The sequence below is a fragment of the Euleptes europaea genome, chromosome 12 (genome assembly GCF_029931775.1).
Source record: "Euleptes europaea isolate rEulEur1 chromosome 12, rEulEur1.hap1, whole genome shotgun sequence".
Taxonomy (NCBI): domain Eukaryota; kingdom Metazoa; phylum Chordata; class Lepidosauria; order Squamata; family Sphaerodactylidae; genus Euleptes; species Euleptes europaea.
This window is the reverse complement of record NC_079323.1, coordinates 50,731,065-50,748,410: the sequence shown is the minus strand read 5'-3', so window position 1 is coordinate 50,748,410 and position 17,346 is coordinate 50,731,065. Positions and strand designations below refer to the sequence as shown.

Here is a 17,346-nt window from a genome sequence, read left to right as displayed (position 1 = left end):
TCTGATGATGCCTGCCACAGCTGCTGGCGAAACGTCAGGAAAGAAAATACTAAGACCACGGTCACACAACCCGGATAACCTACAAGAACCAATGAACTCTGACCGTGAAAGCCTTCAACAATATTTACAAGGGTTGCGATGTGGATGCAGGCAATGGCAAGCCATCACCAAAAGCCTCTTGCCTTGAAAATCCTATGGGGTCACCATAACTCAGCTGTGACTTGACCGCAAAATCATTTGAACACATAAACTGTCAAGCAACAGCCAGGTAAATATTATCCTATCACAAGGACATTCAATGGAGTTTGATTTCCAAGTTCATTCAGCACTTCACTTTCGGCTGCCAACAAAACCCTGATTATGGCTGTGGTCTGTCTAATGCAGACATTTATCCCCTCAGAACTGGACAAACACCAAACTTTCCCACACAGGCTGCCAAAAGAGCTTCAACGGATGCTAACCATTTCCACTTAGACACAGCATGAACCTAATTCAGAAAGAAGTAGAACACACACTAATGTTTTCAGGATCTGAGAGCAGACTCATCTTCTCTTGCATAAAGATAACAGGAAAGAAATTAAGTATTTTTTCTCAAGAACAACGAAATTAAAAATATCAGAATGAAATACTAGAGTAAGTGCTCATGCTACTTTCAACAACATGCTCAGTCATTTTCATACTGAAGAAAAATCAATTAATATAATAAACTTTTAAAGAAGACTATAGAAAAGTAAAAGGCAAATATTTAACCCTTTACTCCTTCTTCACTTTTGTAAAACATTAAAACAATTAACACTGTATAATTGTAAAATTGCGGTATTATCACTTCCTGAATTACCGTAAGTTAAAATATAGGTAGCATTTGTAGATTTTAAATCAAAACTAGTTTTAGCCACTATCAGATGTAGCATTAGATATAGAGGTAGATGCTTCTGATCATTAGTAAACTAATCATTTCCAAAATGCTTGAAACAGTATCATATTCATAACTGGAAAAATCTACTAAAGGAAGTTGGCCTTGATTCTGCATGTAGTTCACTCTCTTACATCTTAACGGAAAAATATCACAGAACTGTTGATAGAAAATAAAATTTAACCAGCTAGCAGTGTAATCCTCAGCAGTACAATAGGCAGTTCAACTGAAATCCTTTAAAGGATTGCTCTGTACACCTTTTCTTTTCAGAACAGTTACTGTAATATGGCACTTAAATAAGAAATTCACAGATACCAGGACATGAGATTTCCCACATTTTGAAACATTGCCTAACCTCTACTTTCCCCTTACTCTGCAGCATTGGTTCTCAAAGAATGCCAAGCAAAATGGTTGGCACTGGTTAGCACAAGACCAAAGCAAGCAGAATGGCAAGAAAACAGAACTACTAATGAAATAGCAAGGAAAGAGAAAAGGCAGCAGTCCACTCCCCGGTGAGGAATGTGAAATGACAGAAAGACTTTGTTTTTTGGGGGTTTTTTTGCTGTTAAGTCACAGCTGACTTATGGCGACCCCGTGGGGTTTTCAAGGTAGGAGACGTTCAGAGGTGGTTTGGCTGCTTCTGCATTATGACCCTGGTATTCCTTGGTGGTCTCCCTTACAAATACTGACAAGGGCTGACTCTGCTTAGCTTTCGCGATCTGATGAGATCGGGCTAGCCTGGGCTACCCAGGTCATAGTCTCCGGAAATTCTGAAGCCACAAGAAAAAAAATGTCATCGTCCCCGCTCGAAAAATGGCAATTTTTTGAAAAATGAAATATATGAAAAACTGGATTTTGAGATAATAAAAAAAATCATAGCATCAAAAAATGCAACTCATTTTTTATTACCCAGCAAAATCACAGATATCAGAATTAGTGTTTAGTGTAGCACTAATTATACAAGATCTCTGAAGCCAGAAGGTTACTACAGTTTATTGTTCAGTAACATACTGGGCACACACACACAAAAGTCATCTAGTGACGCAAGTCAGAAACTGCAGAATAGAAAAACTTGCTTCTAACTTATTTAATGTAATTTCCATTTGTACTGAAGCAATTTAAAGCTTTTATAAAGAAAGTCTTGCATAGGTTAAGTATTAATCAAGGTGAATAAAAATCAATGGTGTTTTTAAAAATCGGATTTTTTATTTAAATCTGATTTTTTGGATAAAATGCTTTTTGAGGAAAAGTCTATCTAAATATAGTTTTCTATTTAAAAACATTATAGACTAAAGGTTATTAAGCATGAAATAAGGATTAGTTTTTAATTATGTAGCATGATGCTGTATATTCATGCAATGTTGTTTTGTTTTTTTTGTAAATGATTTCTATTAATCTATTCACAATGTGGCTGAGGTTCCTGTAAGATTATTTTGGGCAGTTTTTCTATCTAGAAAATATCAGATGCTTGGTTTTGCAGTTCTTAAAACTGTGAATTTGTGTCTGCAGAGATGATATGACTCTTCTTCACTGCAAAAATGTTATAAAATAAACATATAGTTAAGAAAAATACCTTAATGCCACTGCTTCTTTGCAAATTTATGTACACAGAATCAATTCCTTACCTCTTAAGTGCTAAGTTCCAAGAAGATGAATGAATAGAAAATTGATTGGAGAGGCATAGATCTGCACAAGGAGCTAACAGTGAGGTGGGAGGGGAAAGAAGTAAAAATGATAGTGAAACCTTGTGAGCAGAATTCTCCTCAAATCTTGGGATCTTTGTGTATAGCCTGAGGTTTATCATATTATTATCTCCTTAGAGGAGAAAGCATATAATGGCAGCAGGCCATAAAAGACATCCAGTTTGGGAATATTTTAATGAAGTTATTCTACCTATGGATAAAGCAGGCATGTGTGCCAAATGCAAACACTGCAACTAAGAAATGCACGGTCTGGTGACCCAAATGCAATAACAACATGAGAAGTACTGTTTATGTTGAAAATCACAATTTAAATATAGTCTTACTGTGAAAATGATTTAAATCGTGATTTAAATCGTGAAAATCTAGTCTTACCGACCAGTGATTTAAATCATGATTTACATCATGATTTAAATCAAAACCACCCTGGTATTAATTATTAAAGAATGTATTTCTAGGCCATGAACTGAAATTATGATATAGAGTGTATATTATTCAAAGAGAAGCAGCATGGTGTAGTGGTTAAGGTGTTGAACTAGGACATGGGAAACCCAGGTTAAAATTCCCATGCATGCAAAGGAACCTTGCTGGGTGAACTTGGGCCACTCACACACTTTCAGCCCTGACTCTGGCAAGTATTTGGATGGGAGACCTACAAGGAATACCAGGGTCATGACATGGAGGCAGGCAATGACAAACCACCTCCAAAAGTCGGATTCTACTAGACTTTCTGCTGGAGCAAGAGTGATAAGGAGTCCCTTTGGACCCAAAAAGGCTACATCAGAGATCAAAGGACTTGTGCAGACAAGAAGTCATATGGACTGGGGCTGAAGTGAGGGATAGTGGGGTGGTAGTGGATATCTTGATGAAAATGTCAGCCCAGTGTGCAGCTGCTGTGAAAAAGTCAAAGTTCATGATTAATGCTGGCCATGATTAAATAAGGAATAAAGAATAAAACTAAGAGGACTTGTCCTCTTATCCCATGACTATAAAGTTTGCTTAGAAGTCTTTGGTGGAGGACTTTGTCAAATGCCTTTTGGAAATCCAAATACACAATGTCCACAGGCTTATTCTTGTCCACGTGTATATTGACACTTTCAAAACAACTCTAAAAGGTTAGTGAGACAGAACCTATCTTTGCAGAAACCATGCTGGTTTATGTTCAGCAGGGATAGCCCTTCTATATGATTGACAATTCTGTGTTTTATTATAATAATGCTTTCCATCAATTTACTTGGTACAGACGGCAAGCTAACTGGCCTGTAATTTCCTGGGTCCCCCCAAAACACTTTTTATAAATGGCCAGTCTCCAGTCCTCTGGTACAGAGGCTGATCTATGGGACGTGGTACATATGATTGTTAGAAGTTCAGCGATTTCCCATTTGAGTTCTTGAAGAGTGCTAGGATGAATATCATCTGGTCCCAGTGACTTGTTAGTTTGCAGTTTGTCTAGATGTTCCAGAACTTCCTGCCTTGTTACCACTATTTGCCCCAGCTCCCCATTCTCCCCTCCCCAAAACATCTGTTCAGGACTGCGTTATTACCATAAAAATGGAAAAATATCCAAAAATCAGGATGGATAAAAATCAATGCTTTTTATTAAAAGAATTACCGTAAAAAATGGATTTTTTAAATTTAAATTGAATTTTTAAATTGAAATCTGATTTTTTTAAAAATAAAATACTTTTTGAGGAAAAAATCTATCTAAAGGTAGTTTTCTATTTAAGATACATTATAGTCCATAATTTTCTTGTTGGTGGTCCCACCCCGGACCATAAATTTTCCACAAAATAGTTTCAATTTTAGTATTTATTTATTTCAGTTATATCTTGCCTTTCTCCCCAACTGGGACCCAAAGGCTTATTGCTCTGTCCACCACCTTATCCTCACAACAACCTTGTGAGGTAGGTTAGGCTGAGTGACTGGCCCAAGGTCACCCAGCAACGTTCCGTGACAGCATGGGGGATTCAAACATGGGTATCACAGATCCAAAACTCTGACCACTTCGCAACAGTGGCTCTCAAATCTTCTCTGCTTGCTTTGCTAACAAACACTCTTTTGAGAAACAACTAGCGAATCATTCTATCAAATGAAGTTAATGTGACGTCTGCTTGTAAGAGGAGCATTGTTTTGGTTAACAAGAGATAAAAGGTTTCAATAACCTCAATAATCTAATCACAGTGAATCCAATTGTCAGTGAGTTTGTACAGTACTTTCCACCTACAGTAGCTGCACTATGAGCTGAATGGGGGGGGGACCAGTTTCACACGGCAAAATCATCCCAAAGAGCAACTTTAATTACAACAGTACAAATTGTTATGCACCCTCAAGGATTAAACTGCAACCCAAGCATGACCAACGCAGAGAAGCTACCCAGATATTTTCATTTGCTAGTGAGAAACACCACGGGGTTTGTGTGTGTGGGTCCATGGAAGAAAATCTGAACGTTCTTTGGAATGAGCACTCAGGGCCTTTCCAAAACAAGCCCGATACCAGTCTAAACTACACTGAGGCTTTAGAAGTTCACCACCGGATACTATGAACAATTAGCTCAGTACAATGGCCCACTCTATTGGAATGCAAAGCTACTAGGTTGTATCCAGGAATGTGTAAACGGAAGCAAATACACTTAGTGCAGCTCAGCTTGTGCAAGCAATAGTGCTAGATACACAATACATTAAAATAACTATGCAAGCGGAAGTGCAAGCTTATATAATAAAACTATGCAAGAGCAAGTGCAAGCTTATACAATAAGTTTAACACAACACACACTGCCAGTGCAGTCTTTTTAGTTTGCCTCTGCATATGCGGTAATTGCTTTGTGGCAACAGGGCCATAAAATAGCATCTGATACTTTCACAGCAGAAGTACCATCTATCTCGTGTGACAAGAGTTATGCCATCTTCAATTCCCCTCCAACACTTCAGAGGCTGAAGTGGGCAAGTGCCACCAGAAACCCTTGGTTCAGTAGAGATGCATGCAGTAACGACAACTTTTCAAATACCGAACACATACATCATCCAAAACTATTGCAGACCCACCCCTTTCTGTCAGACCTTTTTTTCTTTTATTTCTACAACTAAATTGAGTATCTATAAAAAGAGACAACTGGCTGTTTGGGCCCAAAGACAGAAAGATACTTCAGTAGCAGAAAGTTTCTGCCCTTGTATTCTTGTGATCCATCAGTCATACATACCAACTGCAGAAAATTAGCAAGGCCATAAGGACAGAACAAAGCTAAGCTGAAAGGGGGAAAAAACCCTATGGTTGCCAAATGCTTGGAGAAAAGACCCAATCCTTTTTAATAAAGGCTTAAATAATCGTTATTTACCAGGTAATGTCATTTTCCTTCATGGCATGAAAAGCTTCAACTTCTCATTTTCACATGAAGCCTTTTCACACAATGAACGTTTGTCTAGACCTGTTGGCAACCCGAACACCTCCACTATGACAAACTTTATCCCTTTGTGACAACTATTTGAAGACTGACTCCAAACTAATAAAAGTAAATAAGCAAACTTTGCAGTTCATAAAGACTAACAAAGTGATACTCTCTCTGAAGATTTGGCACTGATGTTGAAGCATCTATGAACATTCCACACCCCAATTCTGCATGCTTCTGTTTCACTTGGGTTCAATTTCCACAGCATACAGAGAAGTTCCAGTGACTACCAAAAGAAGAATTCAGTTAAAATGGATAATTATTGCTCTGGACCACCCTTTGTGTCCCAAGCCCAACTTTACCAAGAGTTGCTTGCACCTCACCACTATTTTGGGAATATCAGGATCCTGAGACCCTGGAGATCCTATCTGTGTGGAAAGTCAGCACAGAAACATTTTAAATAATAATTATTATAATTATGTGTAATGTGTGTTCATCAGTGCTTTATAAAGTTCATCAGTGCTTTATAAAGTTCAACAATCTGTGTTACTAATTCTGAGATGCTTCTGAGGACAGTGTAGAAAGATGAGCTGGAGCACAATGACTCCTGCACACTTCACTTCTACATTTTTTAAAACTTTCATTTATATTTCACCTGTTTGTTGATGTTCTGGTAGATCTGGGGACCTACTGGTTACTATCAAGTCCAGGGTTTTTACAAGCTCATTCTGTTATTTACTGGTTCACCATTCATTACATATTTTCTACACTGACAATTCAAACAGTACTAGAAGATATATACTTTCTCTTTCAAAACTCTTAAGCTTTTAAAACTATTTTAGCTAAGTTGCCCTTTGTAATTCTGAGCTGTTATAATAAGCTATGTCCCTCTTCAAAAGCCACAAAGTAAATCACTGTGTGTGATTGAAACTCCATTCAGATATAACAAACCTCAACTGGTTTGTATTAAAGACAACTGGAACACTGAAACTGTTAGAACAGCTGGTACATTATGTAATAAGATTTTAAAATTTTCAATGTGTCAAAATATTTGGCTTGTTTCAAACATTCTTTCAGAATATACTATCTCTTCGGTGCTTATTTCAGATGTACAACAGAAAAGCTAGCAGTGACAACTAAAGACAAATACACCGAGAAATGTATCATGTAGTTTTCAGCCACTGTGGGGAAACCGAACACGCAAGCCCCCGCTTCTGCCCACATGTGAGTGAGATACACAGCTATCCTGAGTCTCCTGTCCAGTGAGGCTTCTCTCTCTACTCCCACAGTTACACCAGCTAAGTCAGTTAATAATAGGGCACATCCTTCCAGAGGTGTAGCACCCAGGAAACCTCTTCTATTTGACTCTTAGGAATAGCTCAGACTTTGTCTCCCTCACCCTTCACACATATGACAGAGGGGACTGGCATTCTTATTCATGCACACTAAGGAAGTGGAGATTAGCTGCTGCCCTCATGGTATGCATGAGTAAGGAGGGGTTAACATGGATGACAGAGATCTGATTGACCACTCGCAAAATGTAGAGTTTTTAATACAAAGATAAAAGTGTACACAGCATTTGAAAACATAACAGATTGTGCAAGGACAAAAGAAAAGGTGATAGAACCACAATCCTTTGACACTCCCTTATATACCCTAAATTATTAGAAATTAGGATATGCTATTGATCCTTGAAGCTGCAAGCATTTAGAAATTACCCATAACTTTGTTCCATTGGTCTGCCCCCTCCCCTAGCCATTTCAGCAACATCTGCTCAATATGAAGTCCAGAGCAACATGGAAATTACTTAGAAAAGCTTTCAGTAAAAAGGAGACAGAGAGCTTTTCTTTGTGTCCAGGAGTCTTATCAACTCCCCTTCTGCCCATCGCCTGCAGACTTTCCATCTCTTCCTACAAACAGGAAGAGACAGAAAGTCTGCAGGGAGTGGCCAGAAGGAGAGCTGATAAACAGGAAGCAACCTTTCTTTATTTGGCTTCCTGCAACTCTATAGCCAAGGTAGTGGTGGAAAGTGCCATAAAGTTGCAGTCAATTTATGGTGACCCCATTGAGTTTTTAAGGGAAGATATCAACAGAGGTGGTTTGCCATTGCTTGTCTTTGTGTAGCAACACTTGGTGTTCTCCCATCCAAATACTAACCTGGGCCAACCCTGTTTAGCTTCCAAGATCTGATGAAATTGGTCTAGCCTAGGTAACTGGCATGTCCATGGCACTGAATGCTTGAGAGGTGAGTCATACCCACGCCTTTCCCCTCTGCAAAATGCACTTTGTAACCTCTGAGACTGCAGAGTGAAGAACCAATTATCAATAACCTCAAAATAAATCATTGAGTGCAAAGCATTTCAGAACACCATTGATAAAAACAGGTATTTCCATGAATTAAAAAGGTACTAATAAGTGCCTTTTAATGTAAGAAACTTGCAAATATATTCAGAACGTTGTTGCTTTTCTGGCAAACAGACAATGAGGATAGGATGTGGAAGACCAGAACACAGCAGCACTTCCCACACCTGATCTATCTATTTTCACCTACAGTCCTGAAACTAGTCATTCACATACAATTCAAGTATGATTATTTCTTGTTCTCAACACAGTTCATTCACTCATGTTATACTTCTTAATGAACCAGGCCTCTAGCATGAAAATCACTAAATCCAAACAATGGGGCTAGGTATAGAGTAAAGAGAGGTTTGTAAAAAAAAAACAGAGACAGCTCCCTGGTTTGCACAAGAACCCCAAAACAGGAAAATATATAATTTAATTCTTAAAAACAATTTGTCAAAGGAATTGGCCATTATTTGGAGTAAGTACTTAATGAGTGGTAAAAAATGGATGGAGCAGCCTCCATTCCTCATTCCTTCCCTGTCGCCACTACCTAGTGGAGATGCTACCTGCAGCCCTTCTGAGGGCTGCCTTCCTTGCCACTATCCATCACCGTATAAGCCAGTCAGGCAGAAAAGGCAGCATCACATGCTGGGGAAGTAGGGAGGAGCAGAAGCTGCTGTGGCAGCTAGCCTGGAGAGCAAATGGCCTAGTGAGCGAGTGGAAGAAAGGATGGGATTCCCCCCTGCAAGTCTCACAAGTCCCCTGCTTGTATACTCACATTCTGCATGTATTACTGAAGATTGCACACTTAATGTGCAATACAAATGGGATATCTGGAGACACTTTCATTTATGTAATCCTCTGAATGGAAGAACTGTGAAAGCTGAATATACATGGGTGCTGCCTGCGTTATATGTCACATGAAGTGCACACAAGAGTCAATGTGCTTGCTCTTCCAGAGGATAATATGAATATCTACGATAATTTTAGAGAATTATTGCTCTCTTATGCTTTGAGAGATATGAACGCAACAAGTGAGATTTAAATTATCAATTACCAAATTAAACCTATTCTAACTAATATTCTTCTATTTAATTTTTAAGAATTTGCTCCAATTTCTCTTACACTTCTGAGTTATGCTTAATCCACAAAGTGTAAAGGGTTCTGGCTGAGGAATATTGTACTAGTTGTTCTTACTGTTTTCCTTGGGGAAGGCACTGGCAAACCACCTCTGTTAGTCTCTTGCCATGAAAACCCCAAGAGGGGTCGCCATAAGTCGGCTGCGACTTGAAGGTACTTTACACACACACAAAACAAAATATACAACAATTAAAGTTTATCACTGTTTCAGAGTTGTTATATATTATATAATGCACCAGAGAAAAATTAACTGAGCATAATACTTCCCTTGAATAGACAAAGGTATAGATGTGGAACTAGAACAGTTTGCAAAACAAGTAATCTCCTTCATAGCTTTAGATACAAACTTCATTTACATGATACATTTTGTATGCACTGTCTTTTATCAAGGTCGAACCCCAACTGTAGAACTTGAAGACCGATTCCTGAACAGTTCCTATATTACAGACTTGCAGATCAAAAGCTATTTTTGTTTTAGAAAGGAGAGGCCTAGACTATTAAATTGCCGTTGTCTTGGTAACAGCTTCATCATCTAATTGACTGTTCTTTAATGTAAACTGCAGCCAGCAAGTACATTTTATGTAATCAGATGCAATGGCATCCACTGTTAGCAATACATATCTGACAACATTCTTTTGTAGGCCTACACTATGGGAAAGAATTAGTCAAGCCGGAAGGGCCTGGTTCCTGAGCGCTACATATTTATAGTCTCATAATAAGCAGAGACACTTAAAAACATAAAAAAGGTAGCACAAGTGGCAATAAGTGGAAATTGTGGGGTTCTGGTTTTGTACCACTTCTGGTAGTAACTCCTTGGCACACAGACCTAAGGGGGTTACTATATTAATGTGTTTCTTCTTACTTTCTCCATTTCAACACAAGTGATTTATCCTTACAATTTAAGAACTTTTAAAGGCTTGGATCAGCAAAATAATCACTACTTCGCTTTTGCACAGGTATTTCTATATAACATTTCACATAGCAGCAACTACTTTTATTTTGTAATATGAGTAATACTTAAGAGATACACATTACTATCTCAAGTCAATCATACTTTCTAAAAGAATTAAGATGTGGACATGAAGCCTTCAGGTGGCAATATCATGGCTCAAGAGAGAACCGGCTTTGTTACAATAAGTCTACCTTAGTTAACAGCAACAATGTTTCACACAATAGTTTATCTCCAGAAATACCAAACAATGTGACACTTTTAGACTAACTTACAATCACAATAGTTTGAAACATCCCTGTGAAAGAATAACAGTAAGAAAATCCAGACTGTTCTGGATTTAAGAGCTTCTCACCTCTTAGGACTCTCAACTGGGTACTAGTGCTGTTTTCAAACGAAGTATTTGTCATATGTTTTTATTTATTTAATGAGATTTGGATGCCACCCATTCCTGACAAAGTTAGGCTCTGAGTGGCTCACAACAAAAGATGTAATACAATTAAAAATACCAATACATTAATATAATTAAAATTTAAATTATGTCAATTAAAAACAGGCGCCGAACTACAAGAAGTAAAAACAATGTCAGGCAGCCATCCCTCATATGCCCTCAACACATAGATATATAGGATACTACCACCTTTACTTTCTTCTAAGCAGGGGTTCAAAGCTTATAGGAAAATAAGTGGTGAGGATCCAACCTTCCATCAAAGAAAGGACCACTTAAGTTGGAGGAAAGCTTCAAACTTTGGGTGAGCAGAGTAGTAGGACAGATCCACCCCAGTCATATAATACCCACTAAAGTGTGAGAAATAAAGTGTTTACAGAAGTCACTGGGGTGATACCTTATACCATTAAAGCTGTTTAAGAAAAGAACTGCTTAGTGAACTCCTGCATTTTACAATGAAGTACCTTTGATGGCGATGGGCTGATAGAAAAGTACAGTAAAGGGATGAGATAGGCAGAAGGCTTTTCAAGAACTTACTTCTCATTTCACATTAGTTAAAACCATTCAGTATCCGTTTGTAGTAGCCAGACAGACAAGTATGACTCAAATCAGAGACAGGATGTAAAGATTCCATATCATTCCCAAATGATCATATCTGACTCATCAGCAATCTGTGCTTGTGGTGAGTAAAAAAATACAGCATGTCCTTTAAAAATGTTAAGTATATGTTGCTACAATTATTGGTTCCATTTCATATATGAAAAGTAGTGGACAGCCCAGGCTAACCTGATCTCATCAGATCTCAGAAGCTAAGTAGGGTCATCCCTGGTAAGTATTTGGATGGGCAACCTCAAGGAATACCAGGGTCGTGACGCGAGGCAGGCAATGGCAAACCACCTCCAAATGTCTCTTGCCTTGAAAACCCTATGTGGTCGCCATAAGTCAGCTGTGCCCTGACGGAACACAAAAAAGTGGGGCTTATTTATTTATTAGGTTATTTATAGTCCGCCTTTCTCACTAGGACTCAAGGAAGATTACATAGAGTGAGTCAAGACAGTCAACAGCGTAGAACATTCAATAAAATACACAATAGGATTAGGGTTGTAGACTCAATCAAACATTTTAAAACAGAACTCCAGCAAAGTATAAATATTAACATGACACATTAAATAATGCAAAAATACATATTAGGCTCCTAGTTTCAACAAGCTAAACACAATAGTATAGACTACAGTCTCTAATATTTTTTTCCCAAATAATTTTCTCACTCATTTAGCACAGTGCAACTTTATTGCCTCTTGAATAGTTCAGTTTCGCATAGTTTGTGGAAAGCCAGGAAAGTGGGATCCTTCCTGACCTTTTCAGGCAGGTTATTCCAAAAGGTGGCAGCCACAACGGAGAAAGCATGTGTATAGGCAGTTTTGATTTTGCCCATTTGTATGTTGGCGCCTGCAGAAGTCTTTGGTCAGACGAGTGAAGCGGCCGTGCTTGGGGAAGAGGCAGTGGCTGTTACCGGACTAGGTATTCCCAGCAATGCATCAAGAGTTTGGAAATGTTATAAAAAACATTGCTTTAAAAGGGTTTTTGGATACCACGGCATATAAATGGTTGGAAGACGTCTTCACAGCTAAAGGGGCCAAACAATGTTCGAACAGTATTCTTTATAACGTTTTAAAACTCTTAATACAACAGTGGGAATACACAGAAAGTGCGAACAGTATTTTTTATAACATTTTCAAACTCTTAATACATCGCTGGGAATACAAGTGCGGTAACCGCCAGTCTCAGATATGAGGGTCCAATGCCCTGATGTGCTTTTAATGTGATGGCCAATACCTTAAATTGAGACCAGTAACTGATGGGCAGCCAGTGAAGGGACTGTAGAATAGGAGTAATGTGTGTGCTCTCTGTAGCTCCCAATAATAGCCAAGCAGTGGCATTCTGCCCTTTAAAAATGTTAAGTATGTTCCTACAATGCTTGGTTTCACCATATATGAAAAGTAGTGGGGCTTACAACAGTCCAGGACCCATCATAATCATGATGCAATCACTACCTGTCAGGCTGAGAGCCAGCGTGGTATAGTGGTTAAGAGCGGTGGTTTGGAGCAGTGGACTCTAATCTGGAGAACCGGGTTTGATTCCCCACATGAGCAGCAGACGCTAAACTGGTGAACTGGGTTGGTTTCCCCACTCCTACACACGAAGCCAGCTGGGTGACCTTGGGATAGTCACAGCTCTCTTGAGCACTCTCTCAGCCTCACCTACCTCACAAGATGTCTGTTGTGGGGAGGGGAAAGTGCAGAGAAAGTCGGCATATAAAAACCAACTCTTCTTCAGGCTTCACTAAACATCACAGCAAGTTTCAATTAAATCCCAAGCAAGCCTGAACACAGTTTGTTGGTGTATTTGCATGTGCTCCCCTAACTGCTCCTGTAGCTTGAATAAACAGTTCCCAGTGAGATCAAGAACAATTTGCCATGACATTCAAATGCAGGGGGTTTCCAACTGAAGTGCCCCCTCCTAACAGGAGTTCTAACCTTCAGCTAAATCCTAGTTTAAAATCCTGGTTTGTGTGGAGCAAGCACATTCCAATTCACTGAGACTCTCCATTCAGCCATCATGACAAATTGTAGCTTGATCTCACTGGGAAGTACTCAGTCAAGGAAGGTGGGAGGAATAAGGAGCATGTGTAAGCATAACACCAAACTCCAATTGGACACTGTTTAATTGCAACTTGTTATTATGTCTGAATGCAGTCTCACCTACTCCAGAAGACATAAAACTTGCTAGGTGCTCTGGAAAAGTTATAAACAAAACAGGCTCTGTATGCAAGCTTACAATCTAAAGGCAAAGACAACCCAAGGCAGGAAAGGAAAAGTGTGGGATGACAAAGAGAAGATATTCCACTGCTAGGAAGCTGCAAGGAAAGAGGGATGGATGCAGGATGGGAATAAAGGGGGCCCAGAGGGCAAAATGGAAAGCTGGGTTTCAGGTGCTCGTAAGAAAGGTGGAACACAGCTGTGACATTAGGATATAGATGCATTTACATCTCCCAAGCAGAGCTACGCCTTTCTAAATTCACTGACGTCAATGGGCTTTAAAGAGAATAACTTTTTTTGGCTTCCACTGTTGATCTTCTCCAGAAGAGTGGTCGCACCCCAAACAAAACACAGGATTCTTAGACCACTAATATAAAAACTATAACTATGAACGACTTAGCAAAAGGCTTTCTGAAGCACAACAGGCCTTTGTATATGCTGCCCTATCCTAGAGGGCCGAATTCTGATTAGGAATTCTTGTGACTCTACTCTCATCTGACCATTTGAATCACGAATCAAGCGGATATGCATAGAAGCCTCACTCTCCCCCCCCCAATGTCCATCCTGTAGTCACCCTTTCTCAGAATGTATGTTTGCTGATTTCTTCTCAAAACCGTATTCCAATTATATTCACAACCCAAAGACGTAGCTCTGAAGCTACATATAAAACATCCCTAGCCATCACAGAACTGGCGAGAAAGCTGACATCCTCACAACCGAGGTTAGCTGTCAGTACATGAACTAAATTCACAGTGGGTAACCGTGTTAGTCTGTCTGCAGTAGTAGAAAAGGGCAAGAGTCCAGTAGCACCTTAAAGACTAATAAAAATATTTTCTGGTAGGGTATGAGCTTTCTGAAGAAGTGAGCTGTGGCTCACGAAAGCTCATACCCTAACAGAAAATATTTTTGTTAGTCTTTAAGGTGCTACTGGACTCTTGCCCTTTTCTAGTACATGAACTGAGGCAGAATCAACGTCTATGTTATTTATTTAATAAATGGAGGGAGGCGGGGAGAAAGAGTTGGGAGCCAGGCTACAAACATGGACTGGAGGAAAGCCCAAACTCACGCTCACGGGGACTCGGGCAAAGCAGAACGGGGATGGGGGGAATAAAATGACAGGGTTCAGACACAGGCCATTTATGCACGGGGAGGTTTTGCCTCGGATTTGCCACTCTTTAGATGCGCATTTCCCCCATCCGAATTCTCAAAACGCAAAGGCCATTTATGCACGGGGAGATTTTGCCCTGGATTTGCAGTTCTCTAGATGCACATTTTGCCCTGACCTGGATGGCCCAGGCTAGCCTGATCTCGTCAGCTCTCAGAAGCTAAGCAGGGTGAGCCCTGGTTAGTATTTGGATGGGAGACCACCAAGGAATACCAGGGTTGCTGTGCAGAGGAAGGCACTGGCAAACCACCTCTGTTAGTCTCTTGCCATGAAAACCCCAAAAAGGGGTCGCCATAAGTCGGCTGCGACTTGACGGTACTTTACACACACAGATGCACATTTTCCCCCATCCGAATTCTCAAAACTTTGCATGGGGGGGGGGGGAAGAGGACTTATTATTGAGCTCTGGGGATTCCGATGGGGGAAATGTGCACCTACAGAGCAGCCAAACCCAAGGCAAAACCTCGTGCACGAACGACCAAAAACAAGCCCCTAATGCGGAGTTTTGAGAATTCGGATGGGGGGAAACCTATTCATGGAGGGTTTTGCATTGGATTTGTCACTCTACAGATGCACATTTTCCCCACCTGAATTCTCAAAACTCTGCATGGCGGCTCATTGTTGAGTTTTGAGGATATGGATGGGGGAAAAGTGCATCTAAAGACTGGCAAATCCAATGCAAAACCTTCCATGAATAAATGGAAGGTTTTGCATTGGATTTGTCACTCTACAGATGCACATTTTCCCCACCTGAATTCTCAAAACTCTGCAAGGTGGCTTATTGTTGAGTTTTGAGAATATGGATGGGGGGGGGAGTGCATCTAAAGAGTGGCAAATCCAATGCAAAACCTTCCACGAATAAACGGAAGGTTTTGCATTGGATTTGCCACTCTACAGATGCACATTTCCCCCATCTGAAATCTCAAAACTCTGCATGGCGGCTCACTGTTGAGTTTTGAGAATATGGATGGGGGGGAAAGTGCATCTGAAGAGTGGCAAATCCAATGCAAAACCTTCCATGAATAAATGGAAGGTTTTGCATTGGATTTGTCACTCTATAGATGCACATTTTCCCCACCTGAATTCTCAAAACTCTGCATGGCGGCTCATTGTTGAGTTTTGAGAATATGGAGGGGGGGGGAGTGCATCTAAAGAGTGGCAAATCCAATGCAAAACCTTCCACGAATAAACGGAAGGTTTTGCATTGGATTTGCCACTCTACAGATGCCCATTTCCCCCATCTGAAATCTCAAAACTCTGCATGGCGGCTCACTGTTGAGTTTTGAGAATATGGATGGGGGGGGGGGAAGTGCATCTAAAGAGTGGCAAATCCAATGCAAAACCTTCCACGAATAAACGGCCCGTACGGGCCATTTATTCATGGAAGGTTTTGCATTGGATTTGCCACTCTTTAGATGCACTTCCCCCCCCCCCCATCCATATCCGTGCATCCGGAGAGCAGCCAAACCCAAGGCAGAACCTCCCGCGCATAACCGGCCCCACGGGAGAAAAGAGAGGGGCAGAAGACACCCACCGAAGGGAGCCCCGCTGCAAAGCAGCAGTGAAATCGACGCGGCCCTCCTCCCCAATCTTAGGAGGAGCCGACCCAACTGCATCGATGCAAAGGAAGCCGAGAAGGTGGGGGGGGGGGGCCGGCGGCGGCCCAAAAAGCCGGGCCCTCGCGTAGCCGGCCGGCCGGCGCGGCCGCTTCCTCCGGCGGCCTGCTCCTCCCCCCCCCCGCCGCCCGCACCGCCTCACCTTCTGCGAGTTGCTCTGCTGCAGCACGTTCTGCTCCACGGTCATGGCCCCGGCTCGGCCCGGCTTCCCTCCCGGCCGGCCTGAGGAGGGGGGCGGGCTGCGGGAGGCGGCCGAGGGGCTCGGAGGGGAAGCCGCGAGCGGCGGGCGGGAGGAGCAGCGGCGGGCGGCCGCCTCTGGGAGCCGACGCGGCCGTGACGCGACGCCGGGGAGAGCGGCGGGCCCGGGGAAGGCGCCAGGCCCGCTCGTCGGGCGTGACGCGGCGGCCCGGCCCGGCCCAGCCCAGCCCGGGGACGCGCCTCGCTCCTCCCCATCGCCCCGCGGAGGCCTTTCCCGCCCGCGGTCGCGCCGACGCGAGGAGGGGGCCGCGGGGGCGCCGCTGGGCCTTCCGCCGCCCCGCCCGCGCCTCTCGGCGAGGACGTTAGAGAAGAACGTTAAGGACGTTAGAAAAGAACGTTAAGGACGTTCGAAAGGCCCTGCCGGATCAGGCCCAGGCCCATCGAGTCCAGCAGTCTGTTCACACAGTGGCCAAACCAGGCGCCTCTAGGAAGCCCACTAACAAGACACCTGCAGCAGCACCGTCCTGCCTGGGTTCCACCGCACCTAATATAATAGGCATAAGGACATAAGGAAGGCCCTGCTGGATCAGACCCAGGCCCATCAAGTCCAGCAGTCTGTTCACACAGTGGCCAATCAGGCGCCTCTAGGAAGCCCCCAAACAAGATACCTGCA

At 41.8% G+C, this 17,346-nt stretch overlaps 1 protein-coding gene across 3 annotated transcripts in view; it reads right to left on the bottom strand.

The window, feature by feature from the left end:
- USP25 (ubiquitin specific peptidase 25) overlaps positions 1–16,700 on the bottom strand; it is an 81,309-nt gene extending 64,609 nt beyond the window's left edge. For all 3 annotated transcript variants that reach the window (XM_056858064.1, XM_056858065.1, XM_056858066.1), the window contains exon 1: positions 16,618–16,700. In XM_056858064.1, coding sequence (XP_056714042.1) covers positions 16,618–16,662 — 45 coding nt within the window. In that variant the 5' untranslated portion in view covers positions 16,663–16,700. The remainder of the gene's footprint in view (positions 1–16,617) is intronic.
- Between the last annotated feature and the right edge of the window lie 646 nt (positions 16,701–17,346).